This window comes from Neurospora hispaniola (assembly GCF_033458365.1).
Source record: "Neurospora hispaniola strain FGSC 10403 chromosome Unknown B0T23scaffold_3, whole genome shotgun sequence".
Classification (NCBI taxonomy): domain Eukaryota; kingdom Fungi; phylum Ascomycota; class Sordariomycetes; order Sordariales; family Sordariaceae; genus Neurospora; species Neurospora hispaniola.
The window spans coordinates 1819134-1840638 of record NW_026944408.1 but is presented as its reverse complement, the minus strand read 5'-3'; the positions used below and the strand labels follow the sequence as shown (position 1 = coordinate 1840638).

Sequence of the window (21505 nt, the reverse complement as noted above, 5' to 3'; positions counted from 1 at the left end):
TGGCGCTTTTTGTTCCCGTCCTTGCCCATTATTGCAAGCAATCGGGTTGTGATGTTATGTGTTTGTTAGGTGGTGTTGTTGTTGTTGAAAATAGGGAAAAAATGAGAAAGCAGACAAATAAAATCAAAAGTGAAGGAAACAGACCCTCTCAAGGCGTAAATGGTGGATGGGAATCGCCGAGTGTACAGCTTCCCCCAGCGACCACAGTTCTGGACCCTTCGCCCAAAGAAAAATATTCGAGGTGGAGTCCCGATAAGGACGTACAAGGGAGCTTATCGTTTCCTCAAGCTTGGCAGGATCCTGAGCCCGTCTTTTTCTCTCTTCGCGCGCTTCCACACTCAAGGAAAGGCGGGGCGCACAGACGGGCCATTCAAGGCAGGGCAGCTTCAGGGCACCAGCAGGGTACGTTCTGCGACAGACAGCGCAGCGAGCAGCGCGACCCCTCTGCAGGTCAGACAGTCCCTCCCGCTGACGACGGGGCCGCTAGGGAAATTCACAGCAGCCCAGTGCAAAGTAAACAAAACAACCTAACCTCCATTCGCGAATAGTGTCACTTTCATCCCCTCCCGTTCAGTTGCAAAAGCCATCCTACGAAACCCCACATCCGTCTTTCTTTTTGCTTGTTTTCTTATATCTTGGGCTTGGATTACTTGTACCTTTTCCATATCGCATACAAATAGAGGACTGCCGCTGCGCAGGCCCCGCTAATACCAACAGCCATTGCCGACCATGGCGCCGGGCAGATCGACGAGAGCGACACGCGGGGCGCGCCAGACCTCGGTCGTACCAGAAGCACCCTTGGATACTCCCGACAATGCGCTACGCACACAAGTCGCGACCGTCTTCCGCGACGCCCAAAAGACCACGGCATCCCATCGCAAGCTGGCCGTGACCCTGCGCAAGATACAAGAAGCATGCTGCTACGAGCCGACGAGTACGAAGAAGCCCGCCGAGGCCGACGAGTTCGAGGAAGATGACTTCAACAAGGAGTTTGTGCGCTGTGTCCTGCGCGTCATGCCCATCAAGAAGAGCGAGGGAGTCGGCGAGAAGACGGTGCGCTTCATCGGTCTGTTCCTGCGGCATGCCGTCGAGAAGGATAACGAAATTCTCGGCGAAGCCGACCCGGACGCCAGCACCATGCCCGAGACACCCAGCACCCGACTTACCGGACATTTGATGGAAACCGTCCTTCCCTTGATGATCGCCAAGGACAAGTTCGTGCGCTATCGATCAACGCAGCTCATATCTCATATCATCAACTCCCTCGACGCGATTGACGACGATCTCTTCCAGAAGCTACGGTCAAGTCTACTTAGGAGGATTCGCGACAAGGAGGCCATGGTCCGGGCACAGGCTGTGCTGGGTCTCGGACGCTTGGCTGGCAACCAGATCGAGGGCGAACCGAATTCCGACGATAGCGACGATGATGGATCGACCGGTCTTCTCGAAAAGCTCCTCGAAGTCTTGCAGAACGACCCTAGTGCCGATGTGAGGAGGTCTCTCCTGGTTAACCTGCCTATCTTGCCAACGACCCTGCCATACCTGCTGGAACGAGCACGCGACCAAGATGCGCTTACGCGGCGCGCTGTCTACTCCCGTCTTCTGCCTGCGCTGGGCGACTTCCGTCATTTGTCACTCTCTATGAGAGAGAAGCTTCTTCGCTGGGGCTTACGCGACAGAGACGAAAATGTGCGCAAGGCCGCCTGCCGCCTATTTCGTGAAAGATGGATCGAGGATTGCGCCGGGACTGCGCCCCCCGTTGAAGGAGGCCAGCCTTCCGAGGTATCACCCCCAAGCATGGAGGCTCTGCTGGAGCTCCTGGAGCGCATTGATGTTGTCAACTCTGGAGGAGAGAACGGTGTCGCTCTCGAAGCCATGAAGGGCTTCTGGGAGGGCCGTGCTGACTACAGAAACGCAGTCAATTTCGATGATAACTTCTGGGAGACACTCAGCTCGGAATCCGTGTTTGTCGCCCGGACATTCAACGACTTCTGTAGGAACGAGGGTAATGGGAAATACGAGTCCCTCGTCGACGAGAAGCTACCCGAAGTCACCAAACTCGCATTTTACTTGGAGCGATACGTCAAGGTGCTCATTGATGCCATCAAGAGGATCAATGAGCAGGAAGTGGAAGATGAAGAGGAGGAAGAAGACACAGTCGAGCAAGAGTTCATTGTCGAGCAGCTTCTCCACATCGCCCTTACCCTGGACTATTCGGATGAAGTTGGCCGTCGCAAGATGTTCGCCCTTTTACGACAAACCCTCTCTATCCCGGAACTCCCCGATGAAGTCACTAAACTCACCGTCCAGGTGCTACGAGACCTTTGCGCCCCCGATGCTGCCGGCGAGAAGGAATTCTGCAGTATCGTACTTGAAGCCGTTGCTGACGTCCACGACACCATCGTTGACGATGTTCCTGACGAAGGCGACATTGACGACAACGAGTCCTTTCACTCAGCTAGATCCGAGGTCAGCGACGACGAAGATTCTCAATCTAAGAAAAAGAAGAACAAGGGTCCTGAACTGTCGGAGGAGGAGGCGGCTCAGAAGGCCATCAAGGAGATCATGATCAACATGAAGTGTCTCCACATTGTGCAGTGCATGCTCACCAATGTCGCCGGCAATCTCCAGAGAAACGACCATCTAGTTTCCATGCTCAACAACCTCGTCGTTCCCGCCGTGCGTAGCCACGAGGCTCCTGTTCGCGAGCGTGGTCTCGTCTGTCTCGGCCTTTGCTCGCTCCTCGACCGCTCGCTTGCCGAGGAGAACCTCACCCTGTTTATGCATTTCTTCGCAAAGGGCCACACTGCTCTCCAGATCACCGCCCTGCATATTCTTACCGATATTCTCAATGTGCACGGCGCGCAGCTGCTCTCGAATAACACCAATCTCCTCAAGGTTTACGTCAAGGCCCTGCGCGCTGGCGGAAGATCTCCCGAGGTCCAGGCGGCCGCTACTGTGGCCGTCTCCAAACTCCTGCTCGGCCGTGTCGTTAGTGACGTTGACGTATCTGCGGAGCTGCTCAAGACCCTTGTTATCGCGTACTTCGAGCCCGCCAGTGCAGAGAACCAGAGCGTCAGACAGGCACTCAATTACTTTTTGCCTGTGTTCTGCTACTCGCGGCCAGAAAACCAGGATCTGATGCGCCGGGTTGCGCTGGATGCCCTGCATACCTTGTACAATGTGCGCGAAGGCCTGGATGACGAAGAGGCCGATGTAGATGATCAGATGGTCAGCATGTCGACCATCGCTGCATGCTTGGTCGATTGGACGGATCCCAGAAAGTGCTACAACCCCGATGAAGGGTTCAGCGCCGGCCTTGACCCCGAGAAGAAGACCGTTTCGGCAGATGTCCACCTCGACTTTGCCAAGGATATTCTCGAAAGGCTACAAGGAAATGGAGCCAGTACGTATGCATTGTTGCCTCTCCCACCAAATCGTGATACTGACACCCAGACACAGAAGAAGAAAAGCGCATCATGGCCGCCCTTCTCGCAAAGCTCTACATCCCATCCGGCTCCTCTTCCTCCAACCCCTCCTCGCCCATCAAGATCCGCGACGTCTACGCCCTCGTCACCAACGCTGTCGAGAATAACCTCCTCTCCGACGCCACCTCCCGCAACGCCCTCTACAAGGTCCACGTCTCCCTTGGCAAGATCGTCAACGCCCTCGATGCCGCCGCCGAGCAAGATGCCGCCAACAACGCCGCGGGCCGCCATGCCTCCATTGCCTCCGGCGCCACCACCCATAGAAGAAGCGCCAGCAGGGCAGGCAGCGTCGCTCCTAGCCGGGCGGGTAGCGTGGCGCCTCCGGCTAGCGAAGCCAGTGGCGGCGGCGGCGGGGCTGTGTCCAGAGCCGGTTCCGTCGCACCATCTGCGTCTGGTGCTACTGCCGCGCCTGTTAACAGCAGGAAGAGAAAGGAAAGAGAGGTCAGCGTTGCCGTCTCCATCAAGGAGGAGGACGAGAACGAGGACGAGGGCGAGGATGTGGAAATGGGTGGTACGCAAGTCGGCGATGATGATAATGCTGGTGATCGGGAAACAACACCAAAACCAACTGCGACAGAAGCCCAGGAGCCGAGCACGGAACAGAGAAGGTTGTTGAGAGGCGTTTCTCTGAGGAGCAGGAGGCAGAGCTCGCAGAGTGTGGTTAGCGTACAACCGCAGCAGCAACAAGAGGAGGAGCAGGAAGAACAACAACAACCGACAGGAAGGAGAGGGAGTAGGAGGGCTAGTGCGATGAAAGCCAAGGCGCGGTTGAGTGCTGGACGGAGCAGTAGAGCAGGTACGGAGGATATTGCGGAGGAGATACTGGATGATAGTGATGGAGATACGGTGATGGAGAGGACGAAGATTGAGGAGGAGGACGAAGAAGAACAAGAAGAAAAAAAGGGCGAGGACGAGGAACAGGACGATGAGGTGGGAGGGAAAGAGGATGGAGAAGAAGAAGAAGAAGAAGAAGAAGAAGAGGAGGAGGAGGAGGAGGACGGTGATGGCGATGATGGAGAGAACGAAGGGAAAGATGATGATGAGCTTGTTGACGAGTTATTGTCGGATGAAGATGACGACTCCGAATAGGGTTGCGTACGGATTAAAGACGGACATTCTGGATTGTTGAACTACATATGAACCGACTTGATTGGGTTTGGGTGGGACAATACGTACCATATGGTGGCTCTGTGTTTCTGGCTTTGGTTCATGTCGTTTGCTTGCTGTCGAAGCCTGAGCTTCTTGAGCTAAGACGTGTCGCCTTGGTTTATTTTGTCCTCGAACATTGCAGGATACCATTGAATGAAATGTCAAAAGGCTTTCTTTGTTTGCTTCCATGCATTTCAACTTTAGCATATCCTCATCCAGGTGATGCTGAGGAACGATTTCGAGAATTTATCTACTCGTTCTAATCTAACCTCTATATCTACTACAAGCAACCAACATACAATGATCCACACATTCTATCAAACCACCGGCCCTTCCTTGGCTCGTCCTCTTGGACAAGATTGTACCACCTCATACTTTACCTACAATGACCCAAGCCAAAATAACAACCCACTCAGCCCAACATTAACCACCAAATGCTGCCCCAAGCTCCAAGCCACGCAGTACAAGTACTTTGGGGAAAATACCGTCCACACGAACAAGTGCGTCCTAAGAATCGTACAAGCCGCCATAACCGCCGCGACACTGAACGCGGTAAACAGCGTCGTCACGACAACATAGGTCTTGAACGGACTGATTTGCCCCCCTTCAAGCATCTGTTTCGCTTCCGCCTTTTCCTCCTTTTCGTCGCTCCCTCTTTTCCCATTGTTACCGCTACCCAACCTTTTCTGTCTCTGATCTCTCCGCCAAATCTTCCCCAAAAGCACCACCGTCCCAAAAGCCCACCACACCGGTCCCGCCCAATTCCCCACGTACGTCAAGACGCCGACCAGGATAACGTTGAAACCGCTCACCCCGTTGTAGGCGTTAGATAGGTCCACGGAAGAAATCGCGTTGCTCCCGCCCATAGCGAAAAAGGAGGCATACTGCAGTAGGAGTGAAGAAATTCCCAGTTCGACGGTTGACAGCCCTGTGCCGTCCGGGGCATCGATCTCGCCTGACAGGAACCAGTAAAGCAGGTTGAAGATGAGAAAGAGCGGGATATTGGCCGTCCGGCTTTGTGTGAGGGCGAGGATGGTGTAGAGGTGTTGAAGAGTGGTGATCGCCTCGGCCGGCACCTTTTTGGGTGACCGTTTACGGACCCCGGTCCCCATCTCCCAAAGTATAAACCCCATTGCCGCCATCGCCACCAGTCCTAGACCGACAAACACCGCGCGGGCGCGGGCAATCAACGTGAAATCAAGCAAACTACTCTTCACGAATTCCACCACCAACTCGGGAGCGTCCTCGAGCGTGAAGGCTGCCTTGAAAGTGAACGCGGCCAAAACTAGCCCCGTCATGACAGGGTAGTTGATGGGTACCGGGATGGGGCCGTTGGAGTAGTACACGAGCTGCCGGTGGGTCCAGAAGTAGGTGAGGCCGACGAGCAACCACAGAAAGTGGGGGTGGGGTTCGATAAAGAGTTTGACGATGTCCGGCGTTCCGGCGTGTTTTTGGCCGGTTTGGTTCCAGGCGCGAAGGAGGCGGAGGGAGGCGAGGACGGGGAAGGCGGTGAGGAGGAGGTGGGCGGGAAAGGTGGTGTTGGTGCTGGAGGGCGGCGATGGTTGTTAGTTAAGGTTGGGTGTGAAATGAAGGAGAAAAAGAGAAAAGGGGAAGACGTACTGCTTGAATCCGCGGAGAGTGAGGTAGCCAAACCAGGTGCTCGTTGCTAGATACCAAAAGTGCTGCTCTTCTTCGACATAGCTGCTGGCAAACATCATAATGCTGTAGGCTATGGAAATCACCAGTAAGGGGGTGAGAGAGCGGGTCGGGGAGACGGTTTTGATTGCGGCGCTTAGGCTGAAGATTACGGCGAGGAGGGCGGTGACTTGGCCTAGGATGAGTCGGGACATGTCGTAGTTGCTCGCCATGCCGCTCATGAGCTCTTGAGCCTTGCGAAGCCACTGGAAGATGGTTAGCTGGATCGGATGCGGATCAGAGTGTTGTGTAGGTAAGTTGGGCATTACCGTGACAACAGGCAATGCCCACTGGGAGTCCATATCGTCACCAACTCTCGCAGACATGAGAATGCTTGAGGGACCTTGCCATTCACAGGCCAGTTGCTCATAGTCGGACGTCGGGCTGGCACAGGATTCTTCCGGTAAAGCACCGTCGAAAGTTTTGGTACCCGATGCAGCCGAGATGACGGTTTGTATCTGGCGCGCATTTTGATGCAGCAGATAGGCCTGGTCGGCTTCTGTGGTCCTATTAGAATATGGAATAACCAGAAGGTTTGATAACTTCACAACTCACTCTTCGGCCAGATTGACAAAAATTCGGGGATCAGGACACCCAGATTGTTCTTGGGAACAGGAAATCCTAGAAGAGCAGCCAAAGTGGGTGCCAGATCAGACTGTTCAACGGTCGAGTAGAATTGAAAGTCTTCGGCATCTGGTAACGGAGAGTCTTGGTTTTTCTGAAGGCCCTTGAGCTTGGGGGAGATGAACAGAAGGGCCGGTGAAGTTTCGCCAGGCGACGAGGCGCCGTGATTGCCGGCATCATTCATTCCATGATCTCCACAGACGACAAAAAGTGTTGACTTGAGGTGGTCTTGGGTTTCTATGGCCTTGTATATCTGGCTGACGATACCATCCATTTCTCGCTGCTTCGGGACCATATGAGGGCTATATGGCCAGTTAGCAATGTGCCTATTCGGGAAGGAGAAGCAACTTTACCTTCTCGGTCCTCCCTTATGTCCAATGTGATCAAGTCCAAGATAGTGAAGAATCATGGTATCCCAATCGTCGTTTCGGAGCTCTCCAGGAATGTTTCGAGTGACATTATGATCAACCTCGGTGAAGTCCTACTCACGTTAGCACAATGCGGACGCCTGCCATACAAGCATAAGAATTTACCGCGACAAAGAAGCTCGTGGTACCATCAGCACGATCAAATGTACCCGGAAAGAGCTTCAACCAAGTATCATCCCCGTACATTACAAGTTTTCCTGTGCCCTTTGCCTTCATCTGAGCCAACCAGGTGTCTTGCGACGCGAGGCTTGAAGACTCATCGCCTTCGTCAATGTTGAGAACGACATCGAGGAAAGAAGGCACAGAACCAGTAGTGATGGCCTTCAGTCGAGGCATGGTGACTGTGGGAGACGTGGCATGAGCTGTGAAGGGAATTGCAGCACCATGGCGAATCAAGCTATATGAGATGTCAACACGAAAGATCTACTGAAGCCGGAGAAGGGCGCCTTATATTGAAAAGCTTACGATTGAGTGAACTTGAAGCCACTGTTGGTAGTGTACACAAAATCACTACATGTAGAGACCGGATTAACATGGCTACTGGTCGAAGAGTGAGTGGTATTGGCGACAGTGACATGTATTTACCTTCGCAGTGCGTCGACGACCATGAAGACCAGCTTGTCAAACGGAGCTTCTGGAGGCTCGCCATAGCCATCCAATGGCTCATACTCAGCCAGACCCGGTAGAAGAGGCTTATAAGGGAAGAAGCCAGTTGCGAATATGACAATGGCGACTGGGATCAGCACATTGGCTGCTATGAGAAGCAACGTGGAGCTCAAGCTTCCATTGCGCCGGAAACTCATCTCGAACTCGCCAAACTCATAAAAGTGTCTTATCGGAGGGGGCCGTGATGTTTATCAGTAAACCAAGAAGCTGCACTCGTGGGCCATTTCTGTGCCGCGAACGGAATAAAATACTCTGGGAGGAATTGAGATATGAGTTCAAAATAGATTAGTGTTGATGTTGTGAAGTACAGGTGAGGTTGTTAAGGCAGATAACAGTGGAAGAAAGGGGCCAGTCAGGTTCAGCCCAAGTTAGGTGGCTTCCACCTCAGTTCCTTCCATTTCAAGTCCGTTCCCACAGAAGCCCAGGCCTTTCCCGTCGTAAGATTGGCGCTGGACCCACTTAGAGCACAGCGTTAACGCAGTGAGTGAGAGACTCCTAGAATAGCATGCCAGCCTAGAAAAATAAATCCATTAAAAACCAAAACCAAATGCGCCAAGTGTAGATAATCCCACCCCACTAGTTCGTTTTGCTGCTTTTCCATCCCATATGACTTCTGAAGTTCATGCGTTTTCGCAACGGCGTCGGCGTCGGCAACGCGCAAGATTGACAACTCGATCAATCCCGTCTGTGCAAAGCACCAGTGAAGCCCCAGACAGACCACAAAAACGAGGCCTGCCACAAAAGGTCGTCATCCGTACCGTCTCCTTCCATCCTAGCCCTAAACGCCCGGCACTGTCTTGTCGCCGTCGTGAGAATGAACAACCGCTAGGACATGTCTGGAGCATGAGAGAGTTGTTGTAGTCGTCCTTTGGTGGTACAGCCGCTCTATAGCCCTGGCCACACCGGTAATACTTTTGGTCGTCTGTCGAAACTCAGCTGCTCAAATCGTGGCCGCTTGTCGCTCATTTCCTCTTCTTGCTGAACTTCTCGCCATACTTGGGGAAGACAATCTTGGACTTCTTGACCCGCCTCTTCTTCTCAATCTTCTTGCTGCCAACCTTTACAGGCTTGGCGGAATCAACCTCCATAGCAGCTGCGATCTGGTCAGCACATGGCCCTCATTTGCGCCTTAGTTTTTCAGCTACACTTACAGTCATCCTTGGTGGCCTCCTTGACCTCATCCTCGTTCACGGTCTCCATCTCAACCTCCTTGATGGGCTTGGGCTGAGCAGCAAGCTCGAGGAGCTTGGCAGAAATTCTCTCCAAGCGAGCGGCCTCAACAGGTCCAAAAACATTCTTCTTCAGTTTCTGGTTGTTGTTCTTAATAACAGACGCTCTCTTGCTCTTGGCCATTTTTGCAGTTTGAGAAAGGGCTAGGTGGTGTGGTGTATTACAAAATGAAGCAGATGGATGAGTGTTGATATTCACCAAAGGTTTAGCTATGCGACACAGAAAGGGTGATGACAAAAGATATCGATATGTCGTTGTTGGCGGAGTTGAAAAATTCCACTGAAGCAGTAGTGTACAGGCAACCTGGGTTCTCCGCTAAATGCGAGGGTAGTCCTGAAGTAGTCGCAACCTTTGCAATCGCTGGTTTACCACACCTAGCCAAGTACTGGGTACTTCACGACCACGCTCTTCCAATGAGCTCGACGGTACCTGCCGCTGCTTGCCACTGACAGACCCACCTTACCCGCTAGATAAATAACTGCTAGCGACCCACACGTTCCTGCTTGGAACACTTTCTGCCGCCTCCTCCCGCCTGTTCACATCGACGACGTCTTTGGACTTTGGAGCAACCGGCTTGAGGGCTGCGAAAGCGACAGCGACAGGATTCTTTTACAAACGGAGTGACGATCATTTGGCGCATACACGGGCTTCACTGTTTTTTGAATTGGGTTTACCGCTCAGGGTAGCAAATCACTACGGGGCATCGCGGTACCGTCATACTTCAAGTCATCCATTCACGCATCTGCCATAAGTGCCAGTGCGCAAGGCCGCAGACAGCGACAGCCGGCTCTGTGTGACGGACGGATAACGTGCGGGCGGCTTAATCTCGTTCAGCTGCGAGTCTACCTAAAATATAAATCCAACATCGCGCGCCGTACATCACGGTGACGCCGGCATCTTCAGCAGCCGCAGCTCTGCACCGCGATAACCAGCCTCGACCTTTCGTCGTCCTAGGTGTCCGCTTCTACCCCTACGTACCTTGAGCGCGTCGGGGTACACTCCCGTACCATCGGCTCACTTTCGGCTCAGCCTTCCATCACTCCTTCCTCACTTCGCGCCGTCCGTAGTGCACGCCCACACTTCGACCTTTCAATACCTTGACGGCCAACTGCGGGGCATCCGCGGCCGGTCGCGACCAGGCAACCCTACGATACGACCGGGCACCACACCACGCTCTTATAGGATTGCATCTTCACTTAGTTAACAAGCCCAGTGTCGGCAAGCAGAGGTTCAGTTGGAATTGTCAATACCGTACCGGTCGTTGAGGGGCACAGAGAAATGGATCGTGCCGGCCCTCCTCCCAAAGACAAGGTTGAGGCCCTCAAGGCGATCGCAAAAAACGCCGGGGTCAACAAGACGCAGCTGCAGTCCCTTTGCGCCGTCAATGGTTTGCCCAAGACGGGAAACAAGCCTGATTTGGTGAAACGCCTTGTCGATGGTGAGTAAGCCTTCCAGTCGGCCACCACCTCCTTACCTCCACCCTTCCGTCATACATGCGAAGAAATCATGGGAATGCAGGCTAACACACAGGGGCTTCACCCCCCAACCAGCTATCCAGCAATGCGTAGCGCGCGGCGACGGCATCACTTTCAACACATTTTACAACAGTTTCGAGACAACCGTACCCTGGTTTCATAGCTTTGTGGCTAGCACGGGTCTGCTGCAACAACCCAAACCTCAGCCGTCGCAGATATCCCAAACCGCAATCTACCCACCCGTTCAAAATCACGGAAACAGTTCCAACAGCTACGCCATGGCTTCCTACGGCGTAGCTAACGGCTCCTACAGCGCGCCCAAGGGCGTCAGCAGACCACTGGACTGGTATAACCAACAACGTCACGATTTCCAGTTCAAGCCGAGCGTTTTCTACGAGATACAATATCGAATTGGGGAGGTCAAGGATTGCGAACGTATGTTAGGTAAGCCAGTATCGTTCCGCCACTGGACACAACCGCTGAGTCTCGACAACAGCAATGCAGCAGCATAGGCAAACCGTCTCCATCAAGCTCAGGGTGTCGGATCATCCCCAGCTCAGTAATGTCGGAAACGACCCTTCACTGAGGATCATGATGTACTGCGCTGCCGGGAAGAATGGCGTCCAAGATATCGCCTTTCCCTACCAGTCAGAGCTCAAGGTGAATGGCGGCGAGGTCAAGGCAAACCTGCGAGGCCTGAAGAACAAACCTGGGTCTACTAGACCGGTTGACATCACGGACTCGCTGCGTCTACGACCAAACACATATCAAAACAACATTGATTTTACGTATGCCCTCACCAGAGAGGTAGGTGTAAGAGGAAACTGGGTATGGGAACCCGCAGAGAGCCGTACGTGCTAACTAGTTGGGTTGATAGTCTTTCTACCTAGTAGTATACCTGTGCAAAACCCCGACTATCGAGGAACTGGTGTCAAGAATCACCAAGAAGATCCGTGCCGAATCGGTGGTTACCGAGATCGCAAATAAGGCTAACGACCCTGACGTGGTTGCTACATCACAAGTCCTCAGTCTGAAGTGCCCACTGTCGTACATGAGGTTAAGTAAGCCATGCCGAGGTCTGAACTGCGGTCATATTCAGTGTTTTGATGCCACTTCATACCTCCAACTCCAGGAGCAAGGGCCACAGTGGTTATGTCCCATTTGCAGCAAATCTGTTCCCTTCGACCAATTGGCGATTGATGAGTAAGTTACAATGGCCTTGTGTTCAATACTGTCTCCGCTGTACTGGCTGACACGCATTCCAGGTACGCCCAGGGCATTCTCGAAGCGACTCCCAAATCTGTAGAGCAGGTCACGATTGAACCTACCGGCAAGTGGATAGAACCAGGTGCGGAAAAAGTGACGGTACCCGACTCTGCCGAGGCAAGCTTTGTCGATGACGATGACCTGTATGTTTCGGAAGTCCTCTCGGCAGCAAACCACGACTTCTCGACACCCGGTCGTTCTACTACCGGCGCGTCAACTACACTGATCGGCACGCCGATGAATGGAAGCACAGGGGGCACGCCTTCACTGGCAAGGTCATCGAACAATAACAATAAACGTTCAGCCCCGGAAGTTATTGATTTGACGCTGTCAGATGACGACGAGCCGCCCAGGCCTGTGAAGCGGGCTAACTACGGGATGAACGCGTACTATGGATCCAACTCTTAGGGGGAAGTATAGGATGCTGCAAATGTGCATCACAGGCACGCTTCAATGCAAAGGGGTCGCCGTGCTCCCCGTCGCCGTGACAGGCCGGCGCAATGGACGAATTATCAGGCGAATTATTCCCATCAGCCCGACTTTGGGGAAGTATAGGATGCTCAATATTGGCTTCGGAGGCTCGCTTGGGCAACAGGAGGTCGGATTGTTCCCTTCATCGGCCCTAACTGAACACCATGTCTACTAGGTATCCTTTTCCACCAGACCAGCTTGGTTTTAACTTTTTTTTATATTGCATTCCAGACACAGTGGATCGACGGAGGTATTTATATCGGTCTTTGGCGTTGGGCGCACTCAGATGGGGGAAAAGGTTTCATGGGAGAAGTTTCAGGGATGTGGTACAGTGAGAAATGACGGAATGAATGAGGGATCAGTACTGAGATGCAATTCCGATACCCAATAAAGTGATACGACCTGACCGGTGTGTTGTCTGGGAGCAATTTTGTACATGAAATCGATTATAAAATGATGTACTCGCCAATGATACGTAACGTCTACGTGAAGTTATGAAGTCTCTCAGATTTGAAAGTTACCTCTACCGCGTTACTTGCAGTTGATGTTGATTTGGGAATACAGTCCTCCCCTCTGTGTGATTTTAGCGTATAGCTTAGTGCTTGGCTTGAGCTTAGGTGCAGCGGACGCTCGTGGCCGCGCTTGCCAGGTGGATATTAACACCACCCATCTCCATCCCAAATAGCTGCCATTACAGTACATACCAATCATTCGGACGGCAGGCACCTTTCGAACCGCAACAACAGTCCTCCACCCATCCCCTTACAACACAACAAACGTATCGATCTCTAGGTAGTTAACTCGCCTCAAAACTCCGGACCAAGACGATCATTACTCTACAGACTTTCTGTGTATAGTCCATACCCCAAGCATCGCGAATCACTCGATTTGGCCCTTGGGAAACGGCAATAGCCCCAGCACCCGAACCCCACGGACAAGCTCCGAGCTACCTGCGTCACCGCGATCTTCCGATAATCCGGCGGACCGAAAAAGACAAGATCGAAGTCAACGCACGCCAGTTACGAACCTTTCGATTGAGGCTGCGCAAAATTCCGACAAGTAAACTCAGTGGACCGGCCACTTGTTCACACTTGCGCGACTCAAACGAACCGCCGAACTCCCTCTGCTACACCAGGGCACCGAGACAATCATCCAGCAACGCAACTGCTCTCCGGTCGGCATCAGCTAGCTCCTACCAGCAAGCGCACAACAGCTACGACTTCGTTATACTACCTTGCTTGACGTTCCTTCCTCGCAAACCACAGTACCGAGAGACATTAGATCCGCTGGTCAAACCCCCCATCTACCTACTCAACTCAACTTCCAACAACCAGCTAGCGACGTACCTTTTAAGCACCAGACCAAAACCGAGACCAACCAGCCAGCCAACCAAAACCAACCCGACCCAACCCAAGCCATTCGAAATGTCCTTCGACACAATACTCCCCCCTTACAATGCCTCGGACCCAACCGCCCGTTTCCTCGCCTCCTCCTGTCTCGATTTCTTGCTTATCGAGCTAGTCCCCATGGCGTACAGGATAACCAACCAGCTCGACTCTTCTTCCGCAGAACCTTCAGCCTCTTCAGCTGGTGATGATGCGCAAAGTACAGCTACTGGACCAGCGCCAGGGGGGCCACAGAGGAATAGCGTATTATCTTCGCGCACAGGGGGACTAAGTGCTGGTGGTGCTGGTGGTGCTGGTATGTTGGGAGCAGGGTTAGTGGGGGGAGGAGGAGGAGGAGGGGGAGGGAGTGTGACTGGGAGTGTGAGTGCAAAGAAAATGGATGAAGATGAAGAAAGGGATGCTGTATTTGCTAGGTTGGAAGGATTGGGGTATAGGGTTGGGCAGGGGTTGGTTGAACGGTATGCTCTTTCCTTTTCTTTGGTTATCGTCCTGAGGTGTTGCGCGATGAAAACTGGCCGTCGGGCAAAGAGTATATTGAAAACTGACGGTCTGACTAGATTCTCCCGCGACCGACCACGCTTCAACGACACGCTGGACGTCATCAAGTTCCTCTGCAAAGACCTTTGGACGCTTGTGTTTAGGAAACAGGTGGATAACCTCAAGACGAATCATCGGGTATGTTTCTCCCTTTCCCTTCCCCCGGTTCTTTATCTCATCGAGCTGGCTAACACCAAGACACACAATCACAGGGCGTATACGTCCTAACAGATAACTCCTTCCGCCCACTATCGCGAATGTCCGCAGAGACAAGTAGCCAAGCCATAGCCAGGGCGCAACCGGTACGTTGTCGGACAGTTTCATGATTATGACGCATGTTGCTAACAAACCCACCAAAAGTTCCTTTGGTTTCCCTGCGGTGTGGTCCGCGGCGCCCTCGCGGCAATGGGCATCACGGCGACCGTCACGGCCGAGTCAAGCGAGCTTCCTGCGGCGGTGTTCCAGATCAAGACGGTCAAGACGCAAAACTGAATGATTTGCTACTTTCAATTGTACATTAGCGAATGGGGCTTTTAAGCTTTTATACTCAAAACATCGCTGCCTAGACCTTTATTCTCAGCGCATGGCATAAGCCGGGCACTCTGAGCCCATTACTAGCGGTGTTTATTATGGTATAGTGGAAGAAAGCAAAAGTACAGTTGTATTGTTACAAAGCTCCATGGGACGTAGACGTGAGACGTTGGCAAAGAGCACCATAACAAGCATGGCGCACGATCGATTTTCACACCAATGTACCAATACACTTTCAAATCACTCGAGCAGAAGTGCATAAGATAAAGTTTATTTTCGTCCCCCCAGCGACATAGTAGTCCAGTCTTTTCAGGCATACAGCAACCATACGCCCCCATATCCTTACATAGGGCGCAAAGCGGCGCTTGCGATAAGAGTCTCATTCGTCAAGGCGACGGGTACTGGACCCGGCGCACTGAGAGGAAGCTGATGACACGTGCGAGGGGAAGAGAATGGGTATCGGTCGTTCGGGTCATAACAGTCGTCGATTATCCTATCAACTTTTTTTACAGCCTAGAGAGGGAATGAGTATCAGTCCACCTGTACTTGAACTTCATATGGCTTGGTATTTTATTCTTCATCTACAGCTTTGTGTGTGGTTATATATTGGCTATATGAGAGCCACCTAACCAAAATCATGGCCTGCATCATGCATGGCGATTGAGAAACGCAAGGGGATATTTCACAGCAAAAATCAAAGGGGTATCTACTTCTGAGGGGGGTTGTGGGCAAAGTCAACGCCCTTCTGGATGTTGCCCTTGAGGCCCTTGACGGCAGCCTCGAGGAGAGTCTTCTCCTTCTCGGTGATGTCGCCGAGGATGTCAATAGCCTTCTCAGCACCGTTGGGCTATGGATATGTTAGCCAGAAACACCGTGAATTTTGCAAAGACTGAAACTTACGCCGAGCTCGACGGGGACGGAGAAGAAGTCAACACCAGTCTTCTCCGCGATCTCCTTACCACCGGGGATACCGGGGAGATAGACGTAGGTGGGCTCGACAAGGCCCTTGGCGCCCTTGGCGGCCTTGAGGAGCTTCTCAGCGAAGCGGTAACCGGCATAAGCCATGGAGAGGGTGGCAGAGCCGAGACCCTCCTTGGCCTTGACGACCTCATCACCACCGAACTGGACGCGGTTGACAAGGGCATCGTACTTGTCGTCAGGGATGGTGACCGAGGGGGAAACCTTGCTGAAGAGAGGAACGATGGTCTCGCCGGAGTGCCCACCGATGACGGGGACAACGAGCTCCTGGGGGTTGCTCTTGCCAGCAATCTCAGCAACGAAGGTCTCGGCACGGACAATATCGAGGGTGGTGACACCGAAGAGGCGCTGGGCGTTGAAGACACCCTTGGCCTTGAGGACCTCGGCGGAAATGGGGACAGTCGAGTTGACAGGGTTGGAGATGACGAGGATGAATGCGTTGGGGGCCACCTCAGCAGCAACCTCAATCAAGCCCTTGACAATACCGGCGTTGATGTTGAAGAGATCATCACGGGTCATGCCAGGCTTGCCTGTGAGGAGCCAATCAGTCTCTGCTTCACCATAACCAGCGGCGCGTAATGTTGCTTACGAGGAATACCGGCGGGGATGACAATGATGTCGGCATCCTTGAAGGCGGTCTTGGCGCCGTCGTTGGGGGGAAGGTAGCCGGTGGTTTTCTAAGGCGCCAAGTGTCAGCCAGGTTCTGCGGGGTCCGTGGTATTTTCATGCCCTTGGCGACAACCAGCGCAAAGCCGGTGCTGACTACTTACGGCGGGGGAGGAGATGTGAGAGAGATCGGCAGCGACACCGGGGGTGTTGACGACATCGTAGAGGGCGAGCTCGTCAACGAGAGGAGACAGCTTGAGGAGGAGGGACAGGGGCTGCGGCACATTTGGTCAGCCATCCTTCCATCTCAACCTCTGATCCGCGCGCAGTTCGGGCGCGGGATCTCCCATGGCCAAGTTGGGATAAGATTCACCTGTCCGATACCGCCAGCGGCGCCAGCAACAACTGCGCATAATGTCAGCTTCCTGCCACCGTCGCCTCAGACTGCAGGCAAGTGCGGATGGGCGTGGTGTAGCTTACCGGCCTTGACCATTTTGAAATCTGTAGACGTCTAAAGCGGGGGGGAGGGGTAATTCTGAAGAGGAGAAACTACAGTCAGCTCTAGATCTTGGTCGTCGATGTTTTGTATGCGCAAAGGAGAGGAAAGCGGGAAAGTGAAGAGATCTTGACTCACATTGATATAGACGATATGCGCAACAATGGCGATTCGTCAAGGTGGATTCGAAGGGTGGACTGTGAGGAACTCAGATCTGAAATAACGGGGGACTTCTGGATTCTGGGGGACGGGGAGCTCGTGGGGGAGCTTCTCTTTATTTACCTTGACCTATGCAGTATTACAGCTGGGGCTCGGGGTTGCGGGGCTGGCGGCCAAGTGGACACAGGGCGTCAATGCCGTTCCTCCTTCCAGACAGCCAAATCGAGGCAATGATGCAGCAAGGGAAACGAGCTGCCCCGCTCTCTCTCGTTGCGCTCCCTCTTCGTTCGCGTCCCGTCATCCGGATGTGCGAAAATGGACCATTGGATCGGAATTTGGGGAAGCTGCGGAGTAAGCCAGTCTCCGTTGGCCGCGCCCATTTGGATGGTGTACACACCATGTTGCGCAGCCCTGAGACAATACCCTCAAAATCAAATTTATATTTATATTCACGTTGATAGTCACGGACCGTACTTGCGTCGAAGTACCCATTCAAGTTATTCGTCTTAACACGGCTGTGAAGATAGTAGTACAAGTGCATGTGCTACTTCGCCGTCCAGATTTCACATGATGCCGTTGGTGCAGCCGCATCGAACACAGATCCATGTACTCGCCGTTGCATCGGTAAACACTCCAGGCTGTCAACTTGCCGGGGGTACCTACGTCCGAACATGTGGTCTCCCGAGGTCCGGCTCGGTCTAGCGTCCTCGGGCAAGTCCGGGAGATCTGCTCTGATGTCATCCGAAGAGGCCCGCTTCCATACCGCTTCCATGGTCATGAGGCCAACGACCCATCCAGCTTGACGTCCCGAATCCAGGGGTATGCGCCATTCTTTTCCAGTCGGGACCGAACTTCTTGGGATGCCGAGGTGTAGTTGCCAGAAGAGGTTGGTGGTAGACTCGGAAAACCGGGCACCACACCATCTTGCCGGCCGGTGACCCGTCCAACTCCCCTCATGAAATCACATATATGTTGAAAGCTCACAACATGACCCAGAACAGAATTGTGGTTGTTGTTGTTCGTCGATGACCCTGCTAGGGTTGATTGATTCATCTGGATATCAAACGCCATGGCCATCCCTGGAATCCGGGACTGGCAACCCTTTCCTGTCCCTTGAACCCCAATCCCATGCATGAAATGTTGTATGCGCCGCCTCTGTCAGCGAGGCTTTCCAGGCTTAATACACAGACGTCTCCCAGTGTCCCTGCATGCTCATCGTCCTCCACGCCTCAGTACATTTAAGCAGAGGCAGCAGCCTTCTTGGCGGCGTTGCCACGGAGCTTCTGGGCGGGCTCGGGCTTGACGGCGCGCTGAGAGCGGCGGATGGCGGAGGCACGGGCAACGGCGGCCTTGAGGAGGTCGGAGCGGTAGCCGGCGACCTGGCGGGCGATAGCCTTGTAGGTCCTGTATAGGTTCGCATCATGTCAGCAATTCGTTCCGTACTGCTGTTGGTTTCGCAGCTGTCATTGCCGGGGTATACTGACTTGCGGGCAGTCTTGTTAGCACCGAAAGCGACGGTGTAACGAGCAGCGGGCTTGTTGATGGAGCCAGCCTTCTTGGTGGTCACAACGACACCACCCTTCTCACCAGGAACAACGCCGACGGCCTATTCCAAGATTGTCAGTTCCATGGGTTCGTTCGGTCGGATATTCGACGTCCGTCGGTGAGGTTGCTCAATGTACCTTGTCGTTGACGAAACCAGCATACTATTTTCCCCAAACGTTAGCCAAACTGTCCCTTTTTCCATCTGTTCTCTGACCCGATTTGGTTGCCCGGGTTCGTCCTTTGGGTAATCGTACCTTGCGGGAATGCTTGTTGGTCAGGTTGAGGGGATCCCGGGAGAACTGGACACCGCCACCAGACTTTCTCTTAACGAGGAAAGAGTTGTGGGAGCCTATATGACCGGACAAACAACACCGTCAGCATTTCGCCATGTCCACACACTCCCCAAATCGGCCAGGACCAGAAATTCGACAGGATCAGAACTTACGAGTGATCTCCCAGATGAGGTCGGCAGAGACGTTGCTAAGAGACATTTTGGCGGGATCTGGGGCTACAAGAAGACCTAGGCGTTACTGGAGGCAGAGTCGAGCTTCTCGAAAATCGGGATCACAACCGACAATATCGCTGGATTTTGGCACCAGCACGGTGAATTGTCGCGCCTCAGTGTGGGCTCGCTTAGGTTTCCTAACCTGGTCTAGGGCCACCTGCCGTAGAGAAGGCTTGGCGCTCTAGCCAGCTGTCATCAGCTCGAGCTTCTTGTTGGGCGATGGGGAGGGCGGCTGCAAGCATCCAAGAGGGTTAGGGGTGGCCTGTGCATACCGTCGAATTGCTGTTGGGCCGGGGCGATGTTGGGGCGGGCACTGCTGCGCTTCAGTTTGCGACAGCTTAGGTCCACTTGTCACCCTTGCCCGCCGCATTCGTCATGACCCATGTCCCAAGCATGGCTGCGTCTTGGCAATCCTTTTTCGGGGGGCGGATATCATTCATTCGAGATTCTGTCTGCGCCGCGTGTTCCATCTTGTGATCAATTTAACTTGTTCAAAAACCATCTGCCGCGGACTTTGTTTGCAACAACCGCCCGGGCCTAAGCATGTCTTGACTTGTGTTCTTTCTCCCAGTCCTTGTTCATCACCTCCTGACAAATCGTCTTCGTTTCTTGACTCGCTTTGCAACGCGACTACTTGACTCGACTTACATCAGCAGATAACCTCTGCGCGCGCAAGCGGCACTGCAGGCACAAGAAGCCCTACCGGGCCACCCGAAGCACGAAACGTATCGTGATCGTATCTTTCGCAAAGCCCACTGCATAATCACAATTTCTTTGTCCTCAAATCTACATTCTACATTCGACAGTCTCGCTCTTTTCGCAACCATCCATTAACCCATACCCACCCGTTCCAAAGAACGAAACGTGACAGACACAAATCGCCAAAATGATCAACCTCCTCTACGCCCTCATATTCTTCACCCTCCTCTTCTCCACCACTGCCTACTTTACCCGCTACACCTGGCTGCCGCCCTTCCTTGACGCCTTCGACGCGATAGAGCCCTACCTGCGCCGCGCTCCCGGCGGCGAATATCTGTACTCTCGATTGCCTTTTACCTCCAACTCGTTCGAGGAGGATATGGAAGCCGGTCTGTCGTCTGCCGACTTTAATCTTGCGGGCAACGTTGGGGGGAGCGACGGTCGCGCTGGCTTGGATGATGAGGCCAAGCGGGAAATTCTCAAGATCATGAAGAGGAGGAGACTTCAGTTCGACGACGCGAGGAAGCTGTACATGGAGAGGAGGTTCAAGGCGAATGGCATTGGAGCCGATGGGTTGCCAAGGGATCCCAAGTTTGTGAGCTTTTCGTGAGCGGTACAAGCGAGCAATGGGGATAGAAATGGCGAGAGGGATGGAGAATATAATGGATGGGATATTCACAACGGAACTAAACGAGAGAATGGGCGCGAAGGCGGAAGCTCACCACCTCAACCAGCCAACCGACTCGCGGGGTATACATGAAACGAACCGACAACAAGGATGGGCGAGGTGCGCAGAAGCTATGGGAAAGGAAACATACATCCTCTGTCACAGACCAACGGACAGCCCATACCAAGCAACAATACTTCGACTCGACTTATACCCCAAGCCCTCCGTGAAAACGCAACCGCTTTTTACCACTTTTAACACCTACACTACACTATACATTTTGACGGGCTGGAACCGACGAGAGAACCAACTAAAACACTCATTCGACCTTTTTTCTTTACTACTGCTGTCATAACAACTGTACCAACACCAACCGACCGTTATACTATCGTTACAACATCACTCATTCGTTTCCTTACTCTTCTCTTCTTTTCGTTCTGGAGGTCTTGTTTATTCTCTCATGCGAGCAAGATTTGGCGCAGACGGGCGATGGGGGGTGGGCGTCTGGCTTCTTCCTCTTAGTTTTCTTTATCCCCATCTATTACGTTGTTGCGTCTGATAGCGGGCAGTTCATCTAGTATCTACTCAAGCTAGTCAACCATGCAGAACCCGAAATACCCATTAGCGTTTTTCTGTCGACTCCCTTCTGTATGTTGTCCCCTCACTACCTCACGTCTGCGTGCTATCGAACCAATCTGCTCTCAGCCAACCCAATAGTTCTGCTCCTCTTTTGCATGAGGTTCTAAGTTGAGATATACTATCCAAAGCGGAAGGACAGGAGGCCTCCAGTTTCGCTTATCTCCGGTTCAACGGGGGGGTTCCAAGCTCGGAAGCAATCTTAGCGTTTGCTTGGCCTTCTAATTTATGTTGTACCCAAGGTCTTG

The 21505-nt window shown here is 53.1% G+C and overlaps 8 protein-coding genes across 8 annotated transcripts; 4 read left to right on the top strand and 4 right to left on the bottom strand.

Annotated features, from left to right (window-relative positions):
• Nucleotides 1-519: 519 nt before the first annotated feature.
• B0T23DRAFT_355501 (nuclear condensing complex subunits, C-term domain-containing protein) lies at nucleotides 520-4881 on the top strand. Its single transcript, XM_062836157.1, has 2 exons — nucleotides 520-3406; nucleotides 3463-4881. Exons 1-2 carry the CDS (start codon nucleotides 730-732, stop codon nucleotides 4575-4577), a joined length of 3792 nt encoding a protein of 1263 aa, XP_062693963.1. The 5' UTR covers nucleotides 520-729; the 3' UTR covers nucleotides 4578-4881.
• B0T23DRAFT_355499 (alkaline-phosphatase-like protein) lies at nucleotides 4882-8337 on the bottom strand. Its single transcript, XM_062836156.1, has 7 exons — nucleotides 7970-8337; nucleotides 7850-7894; nucleotides 7490-7781; nucleotides 7310-7437; nucleotides 6888-7258; nucleotides 6258-6831; nucleotides 4882-6182 (listed from the first exon to the last, which is right to left on the bottom strand). Exons 1-7 carry the CDS (start codon nucleotides 8185-8187, stop codon nucleotides 5018-5020), a joined length of 2793 nt encoding a protein of 930 aa, XP_062693962.1. The 5' UTR covers nucleotides 8188-8337; the 3' UTR covers nucleotides 4882-5017.
• Nucleotides 8338-8961: 624 nt separating this feature from the next.
• B0T23DRAFT_110975 (uncharacterized protein) lies at nucleotides 8962-9558 on the bottom strand. The gene is made up of 2 exons (XM_062831859.1): nucleotides 9202-9558; nucleotides 8962-9143 (listed from the first exon to the last, which is right to left on the bottom strand). The coding sequence occupies exons 1-2, from the start codon at nucleotides 9401-9403 to the stop codon at nucleotides 9013-9015; spliced, it is 333 nt and encodes a 110-aa protein (XP_062693961.1). The 5' UTR covers nucleotides 9404-9558; the 3' UTR covers nucleotides 8962-9012.
• Nucleotides 9559-10239: 681 nt separating this feature from the next.
• On the top strand, nucleotides 10240-12543 carry B0T23DRAFT_110915 (PINIT domain-containing protein). The gene is made up of 5 exons (XM_062831858.1): nucleotides 10240-10718; nucleotides 10831-11190; nucleotides 11252-11568; nucleotides 11633-11958; nucleotides 12021-12543. The coding sequence occupies exons 1-5, from the start codon at nucleotides 10559-10561 to the stop codon at nucleotides 12427-12429; spliced, it is 1572 nt and encodes a 523-aa protein (XP_062693960.1). The 5' UTR covers nucleotides 10240-10558; the 3' UTR covers nucleotides 12430-12543.
• A 1061-nt stretch (nucleotides 12544-13604) lies between these two features.
• On the top strand, nucleotides 13605-14988 carry B0T23DRAFT_110826 (trafficking protein particle complex subunit 6B). Its single transcript, XM_062831857.1, has 4 exons — nucleotides 13605-14356; nucleotides 14456-14573; nucleotides 14648-14737; nucleotides 14796-14988. The coding sequence occupies exons 1-4, from the start codon at nucleotides 13917-13919 to the stop codon at nucleotides 14925-14927; spliced, it is 780 nt and encodes a 259-aa protein (XP_062693959.1). The 5' UTR covers nucleotides 13605-13916; the 3' UTR covers nucleotides 14928-14988.
• Nucleotides 14989-15672: 684 nt separating this feature from the next.
• Nucleotides 15673-17043, bottom strand: B0T23DRAFT_403440 (malate dehydrogenase mitochondrial precursor; the record flags this gene model as incomplete). The annotated part of the gene is made up of 6 exons (XM_062838782.1): nucleotides 15673-15813; nucleotides 15867-16474; nucleotides 16534-16621; nucleotides 16715-16825; nucleotides 16924-16955; nucleotides 17031-17043. 6 exons carry the CDS (start codon nucleotides 17041-17043, stop codon nucleotides 15673-15675), a joined length of 993 nt encoding a protein of 330 aa, XP_062693958.1.
• A 1400-nt stretch (nucleotides 17044-18443) lies between these two features.
• B0T23DRAFT_427524 (ribosomal L28e protein family-domain-containing protein) lies at nucleotides 18444-19241 on the bottom strand (the record flags this gene model as incomplete). Its single annotated transcript, XM_062840068.1, has 5 exons — nucleotides 18444-18609; nucleotides 18690-18811; nucleotides 18888-18911; nucleotides 19005-19099; nucleotides 19196-19241. 5 exons carry the CDS (start codon nucleotides 19239-19241, stop codon nucleotides 18444-18446), a joined length of 453 nt encoding a protein of 150 aa, XP_062693957.1.
• Nucleotides 19242-20141: 900 nt separating this feature from the next.
• Nucleotides 20142-20564, top strand: B0T23DRAFT_394635 (uncharacterized protein; the record flags this gene model as incomplete). The annotated part of the gene is made up of 1 exon (XM_062838140.1): nucleotides 20142-20564. One exon carries the CDS (start codon nucleotides 20142-20144, stop codon nucleotides 20562-20564), a length of 423 nt encoding a protein of 140 aa, XP_062693956.1.
• Nucleotides 20565-21505: the final 941 nt, after the last annotated feature.